Raw genomic sequence first — 21,205 nt, 5'->3', positions numbered from 1 at the left:
TTGATATCATTTTCAAAAGCACCAATATCAAGTTAGCGGAAGTAGTATTATTGACCTGGGAAAGAAAATGGAGACAATTTTGTATGTGTTTGAGTTATGTCAAATATTTGGTTTCAAATTGCTTGTCCTGAATGAGAGGATTGTAAAAGTTTGATGGGTTGTATTACTTTTGAGGTGGAGAGAGGGGGCAAATATCTAGTGAATAGTAATGGACTGGAGACAGCCACTCTGTTGGAAACGAGAGCCCGGCTCCATACAGTGGATGTGGGCTGCTGCCTGCTGCCTTCCACTGAAGTAAAGGCTTCCCTCAGGCCTGCTGTGCAAATTAAGGCCCTGGCTTATTTTAATATTCATAATTTAGTATGCTCACCACTAATTCAATCAAAAACTCATACAGTACAATATATTCAAATGTGCTCTGCTTTTTCAGAATAGGTTTTATGGTCTGTTTTGAAGGATGACTGATAGTGTAGTTTGGCCACAGAGTGAATGTTGTTTGGAAAGCAGGGATGATGGGGTAGACCTCAGCTGTCATGGATTTGTTCAGGACTGTTATCCCTCTGACATTCCCCCATTCTCCCTTCCTGAAGACTGTCCTTAGATAACTTCAACTGGAGATTGGTTTTAAGGACAGAACTTGGACTGAATTTCACATGCATACTGTTTTTGCTCCTAGATACAGTGCATTCGGGAAGTATTCAGACCTCTTGACTTTTTCCACATTTTGTTACGTTTCTAAAATGGATTAAATCACATTTTTCCTCATCAATCTACACACAATACCCCATAACCACAAAGCAAAATGTCACGATCGTTGGTTGAATTAATGGACCAAGGCGCAGCGTGCGTAGAGTTCCACATGTTTATTGGATGAAACTCACAGAAAACAATAAAGTGCAAAACGAAACGTGAAACTAATGTAGTGCTCACAGGCAACTAGACATAGACAAGATCCCACAAAAACCCAGTGGGAAAAGGCTGCCTAAATATGATCCCCAATCAGAGACAACGATAGACAGCTGCCTCTGATTGGGAACCATACCAGGCCAACATAGAAATGAAAAAACTAGACTACCCACCCTAGTCACACCCTGACCTAACCAAAATAGAGAATAAAAAGGACTCAAAATTGAGCTCAGGTGCATCCTGTTTCCACTGATCATCTTTGAGATGTTTCTACAACTTGATTGGGGTCCACCTGAGGTATATTCAATTGATTGGACATGATTTGGTAAGGCACACACCTATCTATATAAGGTCCCACAGTTGACAGTGCATGTCAGAGAAAAAACCAAGCCATGAGGTTGAAGGAATTGTCCGTAGAGACAATTGTCCGATACAGGATTGTGTCAAGGCACAGACCTGGGGAAGGGTACCAAAAAATGTCTGCAGCATTGAAGATCCCCAAGAACACAGTGGCCTCCATCATTCTTAAATGGAAGAAGTTTGGAACCACCAAGACTCTTCCTAGAGCTGGACACCCAGCCGAACTGAGCAATCGGGAGAGAAGGGCCTTGGTCAGGAAGGTGAACAAGAACCCAATGGTCACTCTGACAGACCTCCAGAGCTCCTCTGTGGAGATGGGAGACACTTCCAGAAGGACAACAATCTCTGCAGCACTCCACCAATCAGGCGTTTATGGTAGAGTGGCCAGACGGAAGCCACGCCTCAGTAAAAGGCACATGACAGGCAGCTTGGAGTTTTCCAAAAGGCACCTAAAGGACTCTCAGACCATGAAAAACACATGACAGCCCCCTTGAGAAGAATGGGAGAAACTCACCAAATACAGTTGTGCCAAGCTTGTAGCGTCATACCCAAGACGACTCGAGGCTGTAATCAATGCCAAAGGTGCTTAAACAAAGTACTGAGTAAAGGGTCTGAACTCTTATGTGAATGTGATATTTCAGTTTATTTTTAATACATTTAGAATAATGTTTAAAAAAACTATTTTTGCTTTGTCGTTAGATTGATGAGGAACAATTTGTTTTAATCCATTTTAGAAGGGGTCTGAATACTATCCTGACACTACTGTTCAAAAGTTTGGGGTCACTTAGAAATGTCCTTGTTTTTGAAAGAAAAGCAACATTTTTTAGTCCATTAAAATAACTTCAAATTGATGTTCTGCCTTCTAGGCAGAGTTGCAAAGAAAAAGCCATATCTCAGACAGTGGACAGAGGAACTCTGCCTAGAAGGCCAGCATCCCGGAGTCGCCTCTTCACTGTCAATGTTGAGACTGGTGTTTTGCGGGTACTATTTAATGAAGCTTCCAGTTGAGGACTTGTGAGACGTCTGTTTCTCTAATGTACTTGTCCTCTTGCTCAGTTGTGCACCGGGGCCTCCCACTCCTCTTTCTACTTTGGCTAGAGCCAGTATGTGCTGTTCTGTGACGGGAGTAGTACACAGCGTTGTACGAGATCTTCAGTTTTTGGCAATTTCTCGCATGGAATAGCCTTCATTTCTCAGAACAAGAATAAACTGACGAGTTTCAGAAGAAAGTTATTTGTTTCTGGCCATTTTGAGCCTGTAATCGAACCCACAAATGCTGATGCTCCGGATACTCAACTAGTCTAAAGAAAGCCAGTTTTATTGCTTCTTTAATCAGAACAACTTTTTTCAGCTTTGCTAACATCATACCAAAATGGCTTTCTAATTATCAATTAGCCTTTTAAAATGATAAACTTGGATTAGCTAACACAACATGCCATTTGAAAACAGGAGTGATGGTTGCTGATAATGGGCCTCTGTACGCCTCTGTAGATAATCCATTCAAAATCATCCGTTTCCAGCTACATTAGTCATATACAACATTAACAATGTCTACACTATATTTCTGATCAATTTTATGTTATTTTAATGGACAAAAAATAAATGTGCTTTTCTTTCAAAAACAAGGACAAGGACAGGGTAACAAAATGATGCTGACAAATAATTAACACAGAACATTTTGCACAAACACACTTACTTGAACATTGCAGATGGAACGTTTGGTGACAGGATGACGGCACAAACAGCACAATCCATCATTCTGTTATGCATCTGAACTGTTCTTCACGTATCTGTTTTTGGACACATTTTCTGTGGAAATTGTTTAATGTCGTCCTTGTGCATAGAGTTGCATAGTTTGTTTAACTTTGCAATCATTGTGTTTCGTTTGACATACATTTTTAAAGTGAAAAGTCAGAGTCTAAGCATCATTCTGTTACTGTGGAATTGCCCATATGAGATGTTGGAACAGTTCACAAAGTAAAGCTCATGAATGTGATTAATGCACAGAGTCTTGCATGGAGACTCGGAGTGTATGCTTCCATCGCATGACAAGTTCCAATAATGCCCACGTTTATGCACTTTTCAGATGACTGGCTCTGGATTCTGTCTCTTAAGATTGGTCCTCAGCCTCAGTCATAATTAAGCACAACAATGACCCTGCCAGGAATGTTTCCCATTTCTATTAGTGTTTCAAAGAAAATTCGTATTTTATTATTCCCCAATGCAATAATTAAACCACATATTTGTGAAATGGACGGAATGTGAGGCAATTAGTTTTAATGATGTGCAAGACAAATCTGCACGACAGCAATTACTGCGACAAAGTGTTCACCAGCCAGGCAGCCAGACAGGCAGGCCAGCCCCATGCAGCAGGCCGGACCCAGAGAAGAGAGAAAGATAGTGACACTGCACCTGGCCAGACCCAGGGAAGAGAGACAGACAGTGACACTGCAGCAGTCAGGCTTGTGTGGAGCTCTGGTCAGAGTCAAAAGGACCAGGGTCAGTGTCCACTGCCCAGCCAAGTCCATTGTCAATGGAACGCATGTTTGGTGCCACATTGCGTCACTTTAATGACTGCTATTGGGCGACAGAGCTGAAGAGGGTCACATATTCAGGGTCACATACACAGACTCTGACATGTACCAACCATACAGACTGATGATTAGGCCATTTTCTAGGCCAGTTGCACAAATTGATAAGTGAGTATATGTAATTGTTCCAATTTAGATGGTACGGTGTCAATGATTGGGAGGGGTGGGGTGGGGAGTGGGAGCCACTCATTTACTGAACTCTCCCTCATAATGTCAACAGACTCTTTGATCCTCAAAGTCTTCCCCAAACCCTTGTAATCTTTGAGGTTGAACAAGGCTGTGGCACCAGGCCAGCCTCAAGTCTAGTTAGTGGATGATATATTTAACTCCCTGCCAAGTAGAGACCAGGCAATTCTTATTTTATCCCATGGTGGAAACTGGAAAACTCGGATCACATACCAAGTTATATGAGTCCACACTCCACAAGCACATTTCCCTGACTGTGTACACTTCATCAGACAGGGGTATATTTCCCCCCGAAGCAGTTAAAACTAAATGCTCTAGCGAATTTGTTGGATTTAAATAGAATAGACTTAACAATAAACCACAGGAATTTGGTCAAAGGACTATTATTTAATTTAGTGTTTGTTCCCCTTTGCCATCAAGTTGCAATGATTGACTGTAATGCATACTCTCTCAATTAACAAATGTACATCATATTGTAAGAAAGTTGTGGTGCTGAATTCAAAACCATGTGGTGCTAGTTTGCTGCCTTTTCATGGCAATTTTATGTCTACTGTTAGGATACAATTAGAGAGAGCGAGAGAACAAGAGACTGAAGCCAAGCTGTTAGCTACACAGTAGAATAATTATGTTCCTCGGTGTGGCAGCCAAGGACTCAGTCTTCCTCATGCCATAGAGGACACGTAGGAGGTCCATTCTCCTCTCACATCAGACAAACTGGTCCCTGTGTCTGAACAATAACAGGAAGCCTACAGCAGGTAGACCATGCAGCCCTTAGCTACCAGCTCTCTTTTCAGTGCCAGAAACAGTGGAAGCCTTCCTGCCTGCGATCTGTCAGTGTCCACAGCATCTGTGTCAATAGCATTCCACCACTGTTGACGGAGCACTGCTGTTTGCTTTAGCCACCAGAGAGTAGCGACCTGATTTAGTGTTTGAGGACAATGTCATAAATTCTGCAGTGCCATCCAGTACATACATTTGTGTCACAAGATGGAGTGGTTGTTTACTTTGAATCGCATGCCACAGGCCTTTGAATAGTGTTCACGTAGCTGGAGTGAGGTGCAGGGAGGGGCCAGGGTTGGCCGTGTGTGGATTGTTTTGCCATGGCCATAAAATTACCTCAACACTCACTGTATTTTCAGACAATTGATAAATATTGTTTATACATCAATCTTTGACCAGACAAGGAAAACAGATTGGTTTGTTTTTCAAATATAGGAATATCTGCGAGCACGAGCCATGCCATATATGAAAGGTGAGGCATTTACAGTCAGACTCAAGTTAGGCTCCAAGTCGGCCTGGGGAATCTAGTTTCCCATTCGCTAATTTTTTTACGTGCTTCATTTATGACCCTTTTAAGCTGTTTGTCTTTATAATGGCAATGACACACATTCGATTTGGAATCACTAATGAAAGGTATTTCTAGGAAAACTGCTGAGCATTGGAACGCCAGTAGCATTAAACACTGCCAAGGAGCTGAAGTCAAACATTTGAGAAATCGGACAAGGGTTAAATGTAAGCGATCACATACATTTAGACTAAACAAGGCTGTTATGGGCTCAGGTGAAATTGAACATGACATTCCCTCCAGGCTCTGTACTATAAGGAAAAGCAAGGGCAGAGACACACAACTAATCACCCCCTTGATTGAATCACTTAAAGTCAATCTGGGCCAATGCTGAGATAATGTAGGCCATGTCTGGAGCTGCTCCTTTATGTGAAAGACCACATGTTCTAACATGACACCGCTAATGATCTCCCCCCCCCCCCCCCCGCAGCCGACTGCCAGCCCCCCTGCCATAACCGCGGCTCCTGCAGTAGGCCCCACACATGTGTGTGCCGCTCGGGGTTCCAGGGGGCCCGCTGCGAGGAGGCTGCCCCAGAGCAGGTGTACATCCACACCGGAGGGTCCCTGAGGCGCATCCAGCCAGGCACTAACCCCTTCCAGAGAGAGCAGCCCAGGAGGAGACCTACAGAGAGGCAGGCCATAGACAACCCCAGCCCCAGGGCCCAGACAATCAGACCTGATACCACCAGACAGCCTCTTCAACCTGTGTAAGTCCACCGCTGCACTGTACCCACTTCCTGCTGGAGTATTTACACATTTAAAGATGGTTACTCACTGACGTTTACACACTGACCTAATTTATCTCTGTTTAGCTATAGGAACTATGTGTTTTCCCAACAGAAGCAAGGAAAGAAATGTAAATTATCTTTTGATTGTTTGTGTTCAACATGCTTAATGCTTTAAACATACTTTAAGAGGGAAGGAAAGGGAAGGGGGATACCTAGTCCGTTGTACAGCTGAATGCCTTCAACTTAAATGTAGGAGCTCAGTAGACACTGAATATGGAATACTGGACTTACAGAAGTTTCAGTATTTGATCAGATGCATGCATTCTGGATCTGTAACACACTAAATAGTGGGGTGACAGTAAAATATTCTTGGTTTCCAATCCAAGAGTACAGTAGGCCTTTGAAGTGTAATCAAAACTGATTTTCTGGCGCTAGACCACTGACATCTGAGATTTTTGTAATATAATCGCTGAGTTCAGAAGAGGATTTAAACCTCCGATGCCATTTCTTTTGATCTATGATGGCAGTCTGACATGTGGGCATGGCAGCCCTGCGGCTTTATGAAATGTTTTTGGCCCAGTGTCATGGCACACTGATATACATCTTCATTTGAACATGGAATTCGTTTCACAGTCAAACTTGGCCTGAAGTGTAGATTCTGCTGTTTATTCGGGGGGGGGGGGGGGGGGGGGGTTATGCCTCTAAGCTCCTCATTTCTACAGTAAGAAGAGAAAATTATAATTTTGCATCTATTCAAAATCAGCCTTAGTCTTACAGGAGCAGGCAGAGGAAGGAGAAAGGCACTGTACTGTACACACCACCGTGAGTTGAACTACTACAACAGTCACCTGGACAGTGTGAGAAGCAAGTGCAATGATACGCTTTATGATGTGTATGTACGACATAGGGCGTGTGCAAAACAGAAGTTCTTTATCCTGGTATGCACTATGATGTGTGTTTGTCATTGGGTCGAATCATAGCAGATGAGCGGGTCCATATGTTAAATGTTTTATGCTTCATTCTTAATTCTCTGTAGAGCCAGAGCTAAACAACCTAGCATGACTTTCCTTCTTTGCCATTAAAAGAGCTGCTCCATATGAACTCCACAGGGGGTTAAGAAGCCATGGTTGAGGAACATGAAGTTCAACATGAACTTCACGTGAAGTTCAACAAGTGTGAAGGAAAACAACGTCTGATTTGCCACATAGGATTGCCACAGTAACGCTTGCCATTTGCTGTGAAGATAGAAACCAGATTTGAATGAATAATGTATTTTCTTTGGGGTTGTGTAACATTATAAAAATGTCAATTTGTTAATTGGACTAGACTAACAATGACTACCGATGCACATAGCGTGACAACTGGTCCGACTAGGTCATCTCACTAAACATTCAGCTATTCTCCAAAGACCATTAATCAGACCAGAGAATGGCATCAGACTTTTGGCTTCGACAGCATTCTATTTGTCTCGCAATCATTCTGGAAATGATACTCGTGCATTTCTGCTAAAAAATGATTGTATTTTTTTCTCCACTGTTTGCTTAAGTACGTTGTTAAGCTTGGAGGTCACTGCCAAATCTTCTGATTATGGTCGTGTTATGGTTTGAACCGTATTTCCGACTGAGGGTGTTGAAAGGTGATGCTTGTTTGTGTCTATGACTGTGCAGGCCGATTTTTTTGTTATGTATGGGAAAAGTTTATCTTGTCAAATGCTTCTCTGCCTTGGATGAGAGCCCAATGGTTTTCTAATCCTCCTGCAGTTGTATTAAGTGCCATAATTTGTTTGAGCACTGAGGTCACCCTTCGTTTTCAGCCAAAGTGTCATCTGGGTAATATCGTTCTCTGAAATCTCTGCAGTGTATTCGATTACAGTTGACATTTATGGTCCAGTACGATCTAATTGCGAGAACCGAGAGTGCCTTTTGCAGTTATGTCACATTGTATTTCTGTTGGTGTTATGGAATTACACTGGCAAAACCACTCCGATGCATGTAGTAGCTTGAAGTAACCAAAGTCAATGTGTTGGCAGATGTTTTCCCGAAAACAGTTTTTAAATTATTTTCCCTTGCATTGTTTCTTAGTCACGATAGATCTTTAGTTTGTAATCAATACAAGGCATGTGTCAGAAGTGCACAGTTGCTATGCTTATGGTTGCTTTGATATTGACTTAGTGGACATATTTGCAACCTGAGTCACAGGTCTGGGACAAATAAGAGAGCAAAGCTGCATATTTGACATTACAAGAGGCATACACCATTACTTGAGTCACACACAACCTGGCGATGAGCAGCTTGATCTCGCGTGTCTCTAATGGAGCTGACTAACACATCGCAGCAGGTGTTGTTCATCTGAAGATGAGCCATTTCCTACTCCACAACACAAGCCTGGCCAGAGCCTGTCCAACCATTCAAATGAACGCTTGTGGATGAGTTGGCAAACACAGACGTTTAGATAAAATGGGGTTGTGAAGCCAGAAACAGGCCCAAACTATGAGAAGTATAGAAAACAGTGAGTGTGTGGACATTTGGAAAATATTATTCACATAACCCAGTCAGAGAGTGGCAGGCTCACGTGTCTGTATTTTCAGGCTACTAGAGTACTTCTTCTCAGAAGATGTTTGTCTAATGTACTGTATGTGTGGGTCCAGTTCTAGTGAGCACCATTCTCAATTCAGGCCCTGTTGTAACCCAGAGGTGGAAAAACTTCACCCCTGGAGCAGTAGTGGACCCAGGTCTTTGTCTCAGATATCAGGTTTTGGTTGTGCTGTGGCCAGAGGCGTGGGAGCAATGTGAGGTCAGTGAGAGAGTGCAGAGCGGTGCCAAGCCCAAATTAACGGGTGAGGAGAGCTGCCTCGGCACAGATTAGAACATCCTGCTGTTTTTACCCCTGTCCTCTTCTCCGGCCGGGGAGAAAGGGCCACTCTCAACAACAACCGCCGCAGACCCCTGCCCCTGCCTCCGCTGCCTCTACTCTCCTGCCTCCAGCCTGTCCAGGCCTTTCCTGTTCTCCCTAAGAGGGAAGGTGTGAGGTATGTCTCCGTCTGGGAAACAGGTTTGGGTCGTTACGCCAGTAGCACCTTGTTACTGACTTTACCTCTATTGCCTGTTGGGTCACGCCAAGAAAACAGGCATTATGCAGCAGCTCCAAGCAGAGCTGGGCTTAAGATGGGCCAAGTTGGCCGGCAGTGATAAGGGCATGAGGGGTCGTCTGGCTGGCCAACGTGGAGCGGTCTGGGAGTCCAGACAGCCTGCTCTCCCGACCTGCCAGTTAACCTCCAGCGGTAATGAAATCACCCTGTGTGCACTGTGTCCGCAGCAGATGGGAAATGAATACTGTCTGCTGTATTTTGTGAAGTGGTTTGTCAACACTTGGGAATATCGGGACGGTCTGTAAGACATGGATGGTCTGTAAGACATGGATGGTCTGTAAGACATGGACGGTCTGTAAGACATGGACAGTCTGTAAGACATGGATGGTCTGTAAGACATGGACGTTCTGTAAGACATGGACGGTCTGTTAGACATGGACGGTCTGTAAGACATGGATGGTCTGTAAGACATGGACGTTCTGTAAGACATGGACAGTCTGTAAGACATGGACGTCTGTAAGACATGGACGGTCTGTAAGACATGGATGGTCTGTAAGACATGGATGGTCTGTAAGACATGGACGTTCTGTAAGACATGGACGGTCTGTAAGACATGGACAGTCTGTAAGACATGGACGTTCTGTAAGACATGGACGGTCTGTAAGACATGGACGGTCTGTAAGACATGGACAGTCTGTAAGACATGGATGGTCTGTAAGACATGGACAGTCTGTAAGACATGGACGGTCTGTAAGACATGGACGGTCTGTAAGACATGGATGGTCTGTAAGACATGGACAGTCTGTAAGACATGGACGGTCTGTAAGACATGGATGGTCTGTAAGACATGGACGGTCTGTAAGACATGGACGGTCTGTAAGACATGGACGGTCTGTAAGACATGGATGGTCTGTAAGACATGGATGGTCTGTAAGACATGGACAGTCTGTAAGACATGGACGGTCTGTAAGACATGGATGGTCTGTAAGACATGGATGGTCTGTAAGACATGGATGGTCTGTAAGACATGGACGGTCTCTAAGACATGGACGGTCTGTAAGACATGGACGGTCTGTAAGACATGGACGGTCTGTAAGACATGGAAGGTCTGTAAGACATGGATGGTCTGTAAGACATGGACGTTCTGTAAGACATGGACAGTCTGTAAGACATGGACGGTCTGTAAGACATGGACGGTCTGTAAGACATGGACGGTCTATAAGACATGGACGGTCTGTAAGACATGGATGGTCTGTAAGACATGGATGGTCTGTAAGAAATGGACGGTCTGTAAGACATTCCAGTAAAACAGGTGTAGACTTTTGCTGTGTTTAACTCAGTTTACAGTAGGCCTGTGCAGAGTACTCTGAGGCCAAACACAGACCGTTTAGATTATTCATCAAACAGTAAAGAAAGTGTGTTCATAATGTTTGTAGCTAAAATCATAAATCGGGATCATGCAAACTTACTGTGTCCACCTTGACCATACTCCCACTTTAGTCCCCTACTCTCCCACTGTCCTCCCCTACACGTCCACTGTCCTCCCCTACACTCCCACTGTCCTCCCCTACACTCCCACTGTCCTCCCCTACACGTCCACTGTCCTCCCCCACACTCCCACTGTCCTCCCCCACTGTCCTCTCCTACACGTCCACTGTCCTAGCCTACACTCCCACTGTCCTCCCCTACACTCCCACTGTCCTCCCCTACACGTCCACTGTCCTAGCCTACACTCCCACTGTCCTCCCCTACACTCCCACTGTCCTCCCCTACACGTCCACTGTCCTAGCCTACACTCCCACTGTCCTCCCCTACACTCCCACTGTCCTCCCCTACACTTCCACTGTCCTCCCCTACACTCCCACTGTCCTCCCCTACATGTCCACTGTCCTCCCCTACACTCCCACTGTCCTCCCCCACTGTCCTCCCCTACACGTCTACTGTCCTCCCCTACACTCCCACGGTCCTCCCCTACACTTCCACTGTCCTACCCTACACTTCCACTGTCCTCCCCTACACTCCCACTGTCCTCCCCCACTGTCCTCCCCTACACGTCCACTGTCCTCCCCTACACTCCCACTCTCCTCCCCCACTGTCCTCCCCTACACGTCCACTGTCCTCCCCTACACTCCCACTGTCCTCCCCCACACGTCCACTGTCCTCCCCTACACTCCCACTGTCCTCCCCTACACTTCCACTGTCCTACCCTACACTCCCACTGTCCTCCCCCACTGTCCTCCCCTACACGTCTACTGTCCTCCCCTACACTCCCACTGTCCTCCCCTATACTCCCACTGTCCTTCCCTACACTTCCACTGTCCTACCCTACACTTCCACTGTCCTCCCCTACACTTCCACTGTCCTCCCCTACACTCCCTCTGTCCTCCCCTACACTTCCACTGTCCTCCCCTACACTTCCACTGTCCTCCCCTACACTTCCACTGTCCTCCCCTACACTTCCACTGTCCTCCCCTACACTTCCACTGTCCTCCCCTACACTCCCTCTGTCCTCCCCTACTCCCCTACACTTCCACCTACTCCCCTTTATTCCGACCCTTCACCTATAGTGAACTGTGTGGACCTCCCAGGGTCTGGCCAGGTCTAACGGCAGGCTAGAGATTGCCAGGTCTCTGGGCCACACTTCAGAATGAGTACATCCTTACGTGGCTGCCAAATAAATAATCCATTCTCCCCCCATGCCGTCCCTCGTCCGCCCTGTTCGTCACCCCTGCAGTGGGATTCGACAGAGGTTCAGCGTAACACAGGCTTTCCTGTGGGGGGCTTTGCTCAGCTTAAGTAGTGAAACGTCCTTCCCTGCCAGCATGATATCCTGGTGGTCACAGCCAGTCTGTCAGCCCATTTTATGAGGGTCAGGGCCAGCCTTGAACCACTCCAGTCCGAATGGGTGGATCAGTGATACAGCTGGACCAGTAATACAGTACGGCATGGAGGACACAGTCACTGCCTCCCCTGGGTTCTTCCTCTCTCCCGTCCCTCTCTCCTTCTCTGACATCAGGTCTCCACAGGAAACGGGGCCAGGCCAGGGGCAGGGCAGAGCAGGATGTGCAGTCATCTTTCCAAAGGTGATTTCTCTCTGTGCTCCATGGTTACATAATCAAACATGGAGAGACGAGGAACCTGGATTGTACTGTAGGACTCTGCACAGCAACAACTTCACATCTAATGGTCTCTACACTTGTGCTAGCTTATCTGGACTAATATAAATGGATATGCTAACTGCAGTTTGCATTGTTGGAGCAGGTACTGTATTGCTTTCTCAGCCAAAGCTTCATGATAATTTACTCCACAAACACAATGGTGACCTTGCTGTGAGTCCATGCAAAGCTGTTTCACTGAAAGCTCCCGAACAGTCAAAATCATGTTTTTCATGAACTTGGATGATATTTGTATGAAACCAGATCAAAGTACAATTGCTTATACTTGTCCCCTCCCCCATGACAATACACTTTGATTCAGGAGGTCGGGATTAACGCAGGATTATTAAGGTCTTTTTGTGACAGCACAAAAAGCCTCTCATTTTGACTGCAGCACGGCAGCAAATATAATAAGAGGTTTCCCCTATTCATCTAAGGCAAAGATACTTCTAGGGTTCAGCTTTCATCTGTGTCTGGCGTTAGCTAGTAACTGGCTAGCTAGGTCTTCAGCATGGATCAAAAGGGTTGGCCATTACATCAAGACACATGCCAAACGGGAGGTTCATGCAAACTTCTTCACATCATTGACAGTCATGATATATGGACATTGTCTGGCATTCAATATATATATTTATTGAAATGTACCCAGACCTCACCCTGTAAAGTTTCAACTGAAATTCTCCAAGATGAACCAGCTAGCTAGCTTGATAAACAGTGCTGGATTTTTTAAAAAAGTTCCTATTTAAAAAAAATACAAACATATACATACGAACAACAACTTACAAACATCAACTACATCTCCTCTGCCCAGACCCAAATTCCCACACCTCCATCCCTAGTGCTTGCATTGTTTGCCACATGTCCTTAAATTGAGATTTTCTCTAAATTAGATTTTCTCGGTCGCCCATGCTATTTCAATATTTCAATAATAAATCATTTGATTTTCCCATTGTGTTAATGATGGCGGATTAATTGATTTCCAAGTTTTTAATATACTTTTTTCCCAAGATGAGTGATGAGAAGATAATCATCCATGTAACTGCTCTCGTCTGTTGAATGAAGAGTGGACCAAGACGCAGCGTGGAAATTGTTCATGATTTTAATAATCAAAAAACACTTAAACAAAATAACAAACGTGAAAAAAAGATCATAGTTCTCTCAGGCACAGACACTAAACAGAAAACAAGATCCCACAAAACCCAAAAGGAATATGACAACTTATATGTGATCCCCAATCAGAGACAACGATAGACAGCTGCCTCTGATTGGGAATCACACACGGCCAAAAACAAAGAAATAGAAAACATAGACTTTCCCACCTGAGTCACACACTGACCTAACCAAACATAGAGAATAAAAAGGACCTCTAAGGTCAGGGCCTGACAATCCAGCCCAACGGGTCTCACTACACTCGCATATGCCATGTCCCCCCCAAAGGTGTGGACTCCGGCCGCAAACCTGAACCTATAGGGGAGGGTCCGGGTGGGCATCTACTCACGGTCAGGGCTCCGGTGCGGGACGCAGACCCCGCTCCGCTTGAGGCTCCCCCCACTTTGTTGGCGCCTCTGGTGCAAGGATCGTCACCGGGGCCTCCGGACCGTAGATCGTTGCTGCAGGCTGCGGACCGGGAACCGTCGCTGCAGGCTCCGGACCGGGGACCGTCGCTGGAGGCTCCAGCCCGGGGAACGTCGCAGGAGGCTCCGGACCGGAGATCTTCGCTGGAGGCTTCGTGCAATGGATCATCGCTGGAGGCTTCGTGCCATGGATCATCACTGGAGGCTTCGTGCCATGGATCAACACTGGAGGCTTTGTGGCATGGATCATCACTGGAGGCTTCGTGGCATGGTTCATCACTGGAGGCTTTGGGCCATGGATCATCACTGGAGGCTTCGTACGTGGAGCCGGAACAGGTCTCACCGGACTGAGGAGACGTACTGGAAGCCTGGTACGTGGAGCTGCCACTACACGTCCTGGCTGGATAACCACTTTAGCTCGGTGAGTGTGGAGAGCTGGCACATGACGCACTGGGCTATGAAGGCTCACTGGAGGCATAGTGCGTAGAGCCGGATATACTGGGCCGTGGAGGTGCAGTGGAGGTCTGGAGCGAAGAGCTGGCACAACGCGTCCTGGCTGAATACTCCCTGTAGCACGGCAAGTGCGCGGAGCTGGAACAGGCCACACTGGGTTGTGCTGGCGAACTGGGGATACCGTGCGTAGAACTGGCGCAGGATATCCTGGGCCGAAGAGACGCACCGGAGACCAGGAGTGCTGAGCCAGCACAATCCGTCCTGGCTGAATGCCCAATCTAGCACGGCAACTGAGGGGAGCTGGAACAGAGCGCACTGGGCTGTGAATGTGCACTGGAGACACTGTGCGCATCCCCGCAGACACCGTGCGCATCCCCGCATCCCCGCATCTCCCCGTGTGCCACCCCCCCCACCCAATTTTTTTGGAACTGTCTCTCGGGCTTCCGTCGTTGTCTTAACTCCTCGTATCGTCGCCGTTCCTCACTCGCTGCCTCCGCTGCTTCCATGGCAGGGTCTTGTCCCCTGCCATTACCTCCTCCCAGGTCCAGGATGTCCTCCACTTCCTTTTCTCCCAGGCCCAGGATCCCTGCTCCTCCTGGCCACGCTGCTTGGTCCTTTGCTGGTGGGATCTTCTGTAACGGCTCTCGTTTGTTGAATGAAGAGTGGACCAAGACGCAGCGTGGGAAAGTGTTCATGATTTTAATATTCAAAAAACACTCAAACAAAATAACAAACGTGAACTTCCAATTTAGTCCCAAATAAATAATGAAACATGTTCAATTTGGTTTAAATAATGCAAAAACAAAGTGTTGGAGAAGAAAGTAAAAGTGCAATATGTGCCATGTAAAAAAGTTCCTTGCTCAGAACATGAGAACATATGAAAGCTGGTGGTTCCTTTTAACAATATTCAGTCTTCAATATTTCCACTGTTTGAATTAATGCTTACGAGCCTGCTGCTGCCTACCACCGCTCAGTCAGACTGCTCTATCAAATCATAGACTTAATTATAATATAATAACACAGATAAATACGAGCCTTAGGTCATTAATATTGTCAAATCCAGAAACTATCATTTCAAAAACAAAACGTTTATACTTTCAGTGAAATACGGAACCGTTCCATATTTTATCTAACGGGTGGCATCCCTAAGTCTAAATATTGCTGTTACATTGCACAACCTTTAATGTTATGTCATAATTATGTACAATTTTGGCAAATTAATTACGGTCTTTGTTAGTAAGAAATGGTCTTCACACAGTTCGCAATAAGTCAGGCGGCCCAAACTGCTGCATATACCCTGACTCTGCTTGCACAGAACACAAGAGAAGTGACACAATTTCCCTGTTAAGATTGATTGTTTTTTATTACATAAGTTTAATTCTAGCTAGCACCTTACCTTGGCTCCTTGCTGCACTCGCATAACAGGTAGTCAGCCTGCCACGCAGTCTCCTCGTAGAGTGCAATGTAATCGGCCATAATCGGTGTCCAAAAATGCTGATTACCGATTGTTATGAAAACTTGAAATCGGCCCTAATTAATCAGCCATTACGATTAATCGGTCGACCTCTAATCTCATACAACGCTGTGTACTACTCCCTTCACAGAACAGTGCAAACTGTCTCTAACCAGAATAGAAAGAGGAGTGGGAGGCCCCGGTGCACAACTGAGCAAGAGGACAAGGACATTAGAGTGCCTAGTTTGAGAAACAGCCTCACAAGTCCTGGCAACTGGCATCTTCATTAAAGTAACCGCAAAACACCAGTCTCAATGTGAACAGTGAAGAGGTGACTCTGGGATGCTGGCCTTCTGGGCATGTGTCCTTTAGTAGTGGATTCTTTGCAGCAATTTTACCATGAAGGCCTGATTCACGCAGTCTCCTCTGAACAGTTGATGTTGAGATGTGTTTGTTACTTGAACTCTGTGAAGCATTTATTTGGGCTGCAATCTGAGGTGCAGTTAACGCTAATGAACTTATCCTCTGCAGCAGAGGTATCTCTGGGTCTTCCATTCCTGTGGCGGTCCTCAAGTTTCATCAAGGCGCTTGATGGTTTTTGCGACTGCACTTGTAGAAACTTTCAAAGTTCTTGACATTTTACATGACCTTCATGTCTTAAAGTAATGATGGACTGTCGTTTCTCTTTGCTTATTTGAGCTGTTCTTGACTTGGTCTTTTACCAAATAGGATTATCTTCTGTATACCAACCCTACCTTGTCACAACACAACTGATTGGCTCAAACACATTAAGATGGAAAGAAATTCCACAAATTTGCTTTTAACAAGGGAAACTTGTTAATTAAAATGCATTCCAGGTAACTACCTCATGAAGCTGATTGAGAGAATGCTAAGAGTGTGCAAAGCTGTCATCAAGTTAAAGGGTGGCTACTTTGAATAATCTCAAATTCCCATTCATTTCTGCTGATCCTCTCAAGCTCTGTCAGGTTGGATGGGGAGCGTCGCTGCACAGCTATTTTCAGGTCTCACCAGAGGTGTTAGATCAGGCTCTGGCTGGGCCACTCAAGGACATTCAGAGACTTGTCCCTAAGCCATTGTCTTGGCTGTGTGATCAGGGTTGGTGTCCTGTTGGAAGGTGAACCTTCACCCCAGTCTGAGGTCCTGAGCACTCTGGAGCAGGTTCTCATCAAAGATCTCTCTGTACTGTGCTCCGTTCATCTGTCCCTTGCTCCCAGTTCCTGCCGCTGAAAAACATCCCCACAGCATGATGCTGCCACCCCCATGCTTCACTGTAGGGATGATATTGGCTAGGTGATGACTGGTGCCTAGTTTCCTCCAGACGTGACGCTTGGCATTCAGGCCAAAGAGTTCAATATTGGTTTCATCATGGTCTGAGAGTCTTTTAGGTGACTTTTGGCAAACTCCAAGCAAACTCCAAGCAGGCAAAAGGTAAAATGTGCCTTTTACTGAGGAGTGGTTTCCGTCTGGTCACTCTACCATAAAGGCCTGATTAGTGGAGTGCTGTAGAGATGGTTGTCCTTCTGGAAGGCTCTCCCATCTCCACAAAGGAACTTTGGAGCTCTGTCAGAGTGACCATTGGGTTCTTGGTCACCTTCCTGACCATGGCCCTTCTCTCCCGATTGCTCAGTTTGGCCGGGTGGCCAGCTCTAGGAAGAGTGTTGCTGGTTCCAAACTTCTTCCATTTAAGATTGATGGAGGCCGCTGTGTTTTTGGGGACCTTCAATGTACTTTTTTAGAACCCTTCCCCAGTTCTGTGCCTTGGCACAATCTTGTCTTGGATCCCTACGGACAATTCCTTTGACCTCATGGCTTGGTTTTTGCACTGACATGCACTGCTAACTGTGGGACCTTATATAGACAGGTGTGTACCTTTCCAAATCATGTCCAATCAATTGAATTTACCACAGGTGGACCCCATTCAAGTTGTAGAAACAGTTCAAGGATGATCAATGGAAACAGGTATTTGCAAACATTTCTAAAAACCTGTTTTTACTTTTTCATTATGGGGTATTATGTGTAGCTTGATGAGGATTGTTTTCTTTTTTTTTAATGTAATACATTTTAGAGTAAGGCTGTAAAGTAACAAAATGTGGAAAAATGGTCTGAATACTTCCCGAATGCACTGTATTATTATAGTGTTGTTAACCATGAAGTTGTTAATGTTGTTAGCTTTATCTTTTGAAAAAAGAGTCTGGGGATGAGCATGTGAATCTTTAATATGTACCCATTGTTCCTCTTTAGGGCATTTAACTATATGTCTGTAGTAAAAGCCTTGGGTGGCGAGTTGATACAATTCCAAGTCTAAAGGTTAAAACCACGCTTAGCCTTAGAAAGATTTAAAGCATTCCTATTTATTCTATTAATTTTATTAGCCCATATAAAGTCTGTTATGACCGAGTATACCAAATGTCTTCGGTGGGGTAATTGTTATTGCCGAAAATGAATACAAAACAATTGGGAGACTTGCCATTCCAAAGAGGTTTATTCTCTCTGTAGGATTTATGGGAAGATATTTCAATTGAATTAGATCTGCTTTCATATTGTTGATTAATGGATTAAAGTTATCTTTATATATTTGTTGTTTGTTGACACTTATTAAGTGTTTTATATTTTTTTGTGGTCCACTTAAATGATTGCTGTAGATTGATTGTATTCTTTTTTGCAATTATCAAGATTTTTTTATGTAAAATTTTATATCCTGAATTTTTTGAGTATTCTGAAAATATTTTTAGGAAAGGGGGCATTGAATTTTCAATATTGATCAGGTATATCTGGAGATCATCTGCAAATAAATGTAGTTTATATTAATGTTTACCAGTACCTGTTACGTTTGGGTCCTGTCTAATTATTTCTGCAAGCGATTCTAGTGCCAGTGCAAACAGGATGGGAGAGAGGAGACATCCCTGTCTTGTGCCCTTTTCTAAAGCAATTTCATCAGATAATGTAATGTTTTGTATGTTTTTGCTTTAGGACATGTAAAGAACATTTTTTATTAAATGTATTATTTCAGTTGGAAAGTTAGTGAAAAGCTTCCAACGTTTTGAATAGAAAAGGCCATTCAAGACGGCTTAAAATACTTTTTGGCATCAACAGCCATTATTAATAAATCTATATCTTGTTTTCTTGCGTATTGTGTTAAATTGAAACATGTCCTTGTATTTGTTTGTAAGTGTCTATTGTTAATAAACCCTGTTTGATTGTTTCATACGTATCAAGTCTGCTTATAAGTTTGTTATTATACTGAACAAAAATATAAACGTAACTTGTAAAGTGTTGGTCCCATGTTCCGTGAGCTGAAATAAAAGATCCCAGAAATGTTCCATACGCACAAAAATATAATTTCTCAAATGTTTGTTTACATCCCTGTTAGTGAGCATTTCTCCTTTGTTAAGATAATCCATCCACCTGACAGTTGTGGTACATCAAAAAGCTGATTAAACAGTATGAACATTACACAGGTGCACCTTGTGTCGGGGATAATAAAAGTCCACTCTAAAATGTGCAGTTTTGTCACAGATGTCTCAAATTTTGAGGGAGCTTGCAACTGGCATGCTGACTGCAGGAATGTCCACCAGCATAAAATGGCCTTCTTGGTCCTTGTGCTGGGATATAAGAGAAAATTGTATATTCTTATTTATCAGGATGCTTACACCTCTGCTGTTATGACAGTAGGTGGGAGCATAGGCCTCTCCAATCCAGCTACTCTTTAAATATTCAATTCTCTTTTTTTTATGTAACTCTTACAAGAATCTGCGGACAACCATATGCTGAGAACCATATGTTTTTTTCCTCATCATGGAGCCTGTACACATTCCATGTGATAAGTTGGATTGTGTTCATCTTTACTTGTAAAGAATCAAAGTTAACCTTATCTGTTCTGCCTATCATTGAAGAACCAAGTAAAACATTTTGACAGGAATTATCCCTGTATGATGCATTTCTGTATTTTGAAGGTTACATACAATAGGTTACAACAATGGACTAATGAAACAAATACCAAATAAAATGTTTGAGGTGGAGTTTTCCTTTAAGGCAGCGCAATTTACTCAGCCATATCATGTAAGGTATTGGACCGATGTTGAGGGCAAGGCAACCAGCCATGTGCACAGAGCAAAATGACCCTTAAGTGAATGATGGTGATATATTTATCTTACAGTAGGCAGTGACGGGTTTCCTCATATCGGCCCACACTTGTTGTCTGGTGACTAATAGGCCTAGTGGTTACGGGGCTTATTGACTCTAGGCTTTACATTGAACCACACAGTAACTTCTCAGAGGAAACTGTGGTCAGTGAGGGAGTTCTTCGTGTTAATCATTGAACAGTCATCCCTTTTAGCCTAACCCCAGATAGATTCACTGCTGGAAGCTACTGTCACCATACCCTAGTAGGTGTTCACGGAAGCTGCCAGAAGTATTATTGTTGTTCTGTAATATACTGTAGTAGTTGTTATAGAATTAGGAGCAGTGTGAGGCATAGTAATAGCAGTAGCTGTGGTGGGAGGCCTAGTGATGGTAATAGTAGCAATTGTGGTGGAATGGTAACTTTAATGTTGACAGTAAGGGAAGACATTTTTACTCACAGTTTCTCATAACTACACTGAAGGGGAAAAATTCAAAATAGCAAATATCCTACTAACTTTAGGTCCCTAATACTCTTGACACTTTCAAGCCTGCATGCTCTTTATGCTAAGTGGTTATGGTAAGACGTTCTGACTGGGAAAGTTATCCTGCCACCTGGTAGTCTGCTATCATAATCAGAGAGGAAGTACCAAGAGTCATCCCCTTGTCCTCAGATTCTACAGCTAAAAGAGTATGCCTTGAGTTGGGGGAATAGAGGGCTATGGAGGGGGGCTCGGACTCGGAGTGTTAATTCCCATATGTCATAACAGTTTTACCTTCACCCGTTCCTGTTCTTTCTAATCTCTGAAAGGATAGGAACTAGGATAGGGACTGTAGCATGGGGATCCCTGATCTATTTCACTAGTGTGGGTGTGAATGAACATGAATGAGTTCTGAGCAGGCTCAGTGTTCAGTGTACTGGAGGGACAGGTTTGTCTTTGTGCTGATGCTACAAACTTGACCTCTGGCTCGACCCTGGTCCCTGATGATCACTTTCACTTGTGATGTGAATGGGTAAGGGCTTTCCGGAGCACTGGTGACATCCTCTGCAATGGTTTAGGAGTGTCCAGGCAATTGTGTTTCTCTGCTAACGCTGGATTATAGAACATCAACATGGCAAAGAGTGCAGACTCAGCTCTGGAGGCTACCTTGGACTCATGTGAACCCTCGTGGGGCTTGGGATGGGATGGGAAGGGGCGGGATGGTTGGGGGATTGGGTAAAAACC

At 44.6% G+C, this 21,205-nt stretch overlaps 1 protein-coding gene across 1 annotated transcript in view; it reads left to right on the top strand.

The window, feature by feature from the left end:
* The window catches only part of LOC110505531 (latent-transforming growth factor beta-binding protein 2), a 145,898-nt gene that overhangs the window by 26,237 nt on the left and 98,456 nt on the right, over positions 1-21,205 (top strand). Inside the window, exon 3 of the mRNA XM_036962678.1 lies at positions 5,819-6,095. Within this exon, the coding sequence (XP_036818573.1) occupies positions 5,819-6,095 (277 nt within the window). The remainder of the gene's footprint in view (positions 1-5,818; positions 6,096-21,205) is intronic.

This window comes from Oncorhynchus mykiss, chromosome 25 (assembly GCF_013265735.2).
Source record: "Oncorhynchus mykiss isolate Arlee chromosome 25, USDA_OmykA_1.1, whole genome shotgun sequence".
Lineage (NCBI taxonomy): Eukaryota > Metazoa > Chordata > Actinopteri > Salmoniformes > Salmonidae > Oncorhynchus > Oncorhynchus mykiss.
Note: the sequence above shows the minus strand (reverse complement) of the source record. Positions and strands in the feature narration are given on the sequence as shown.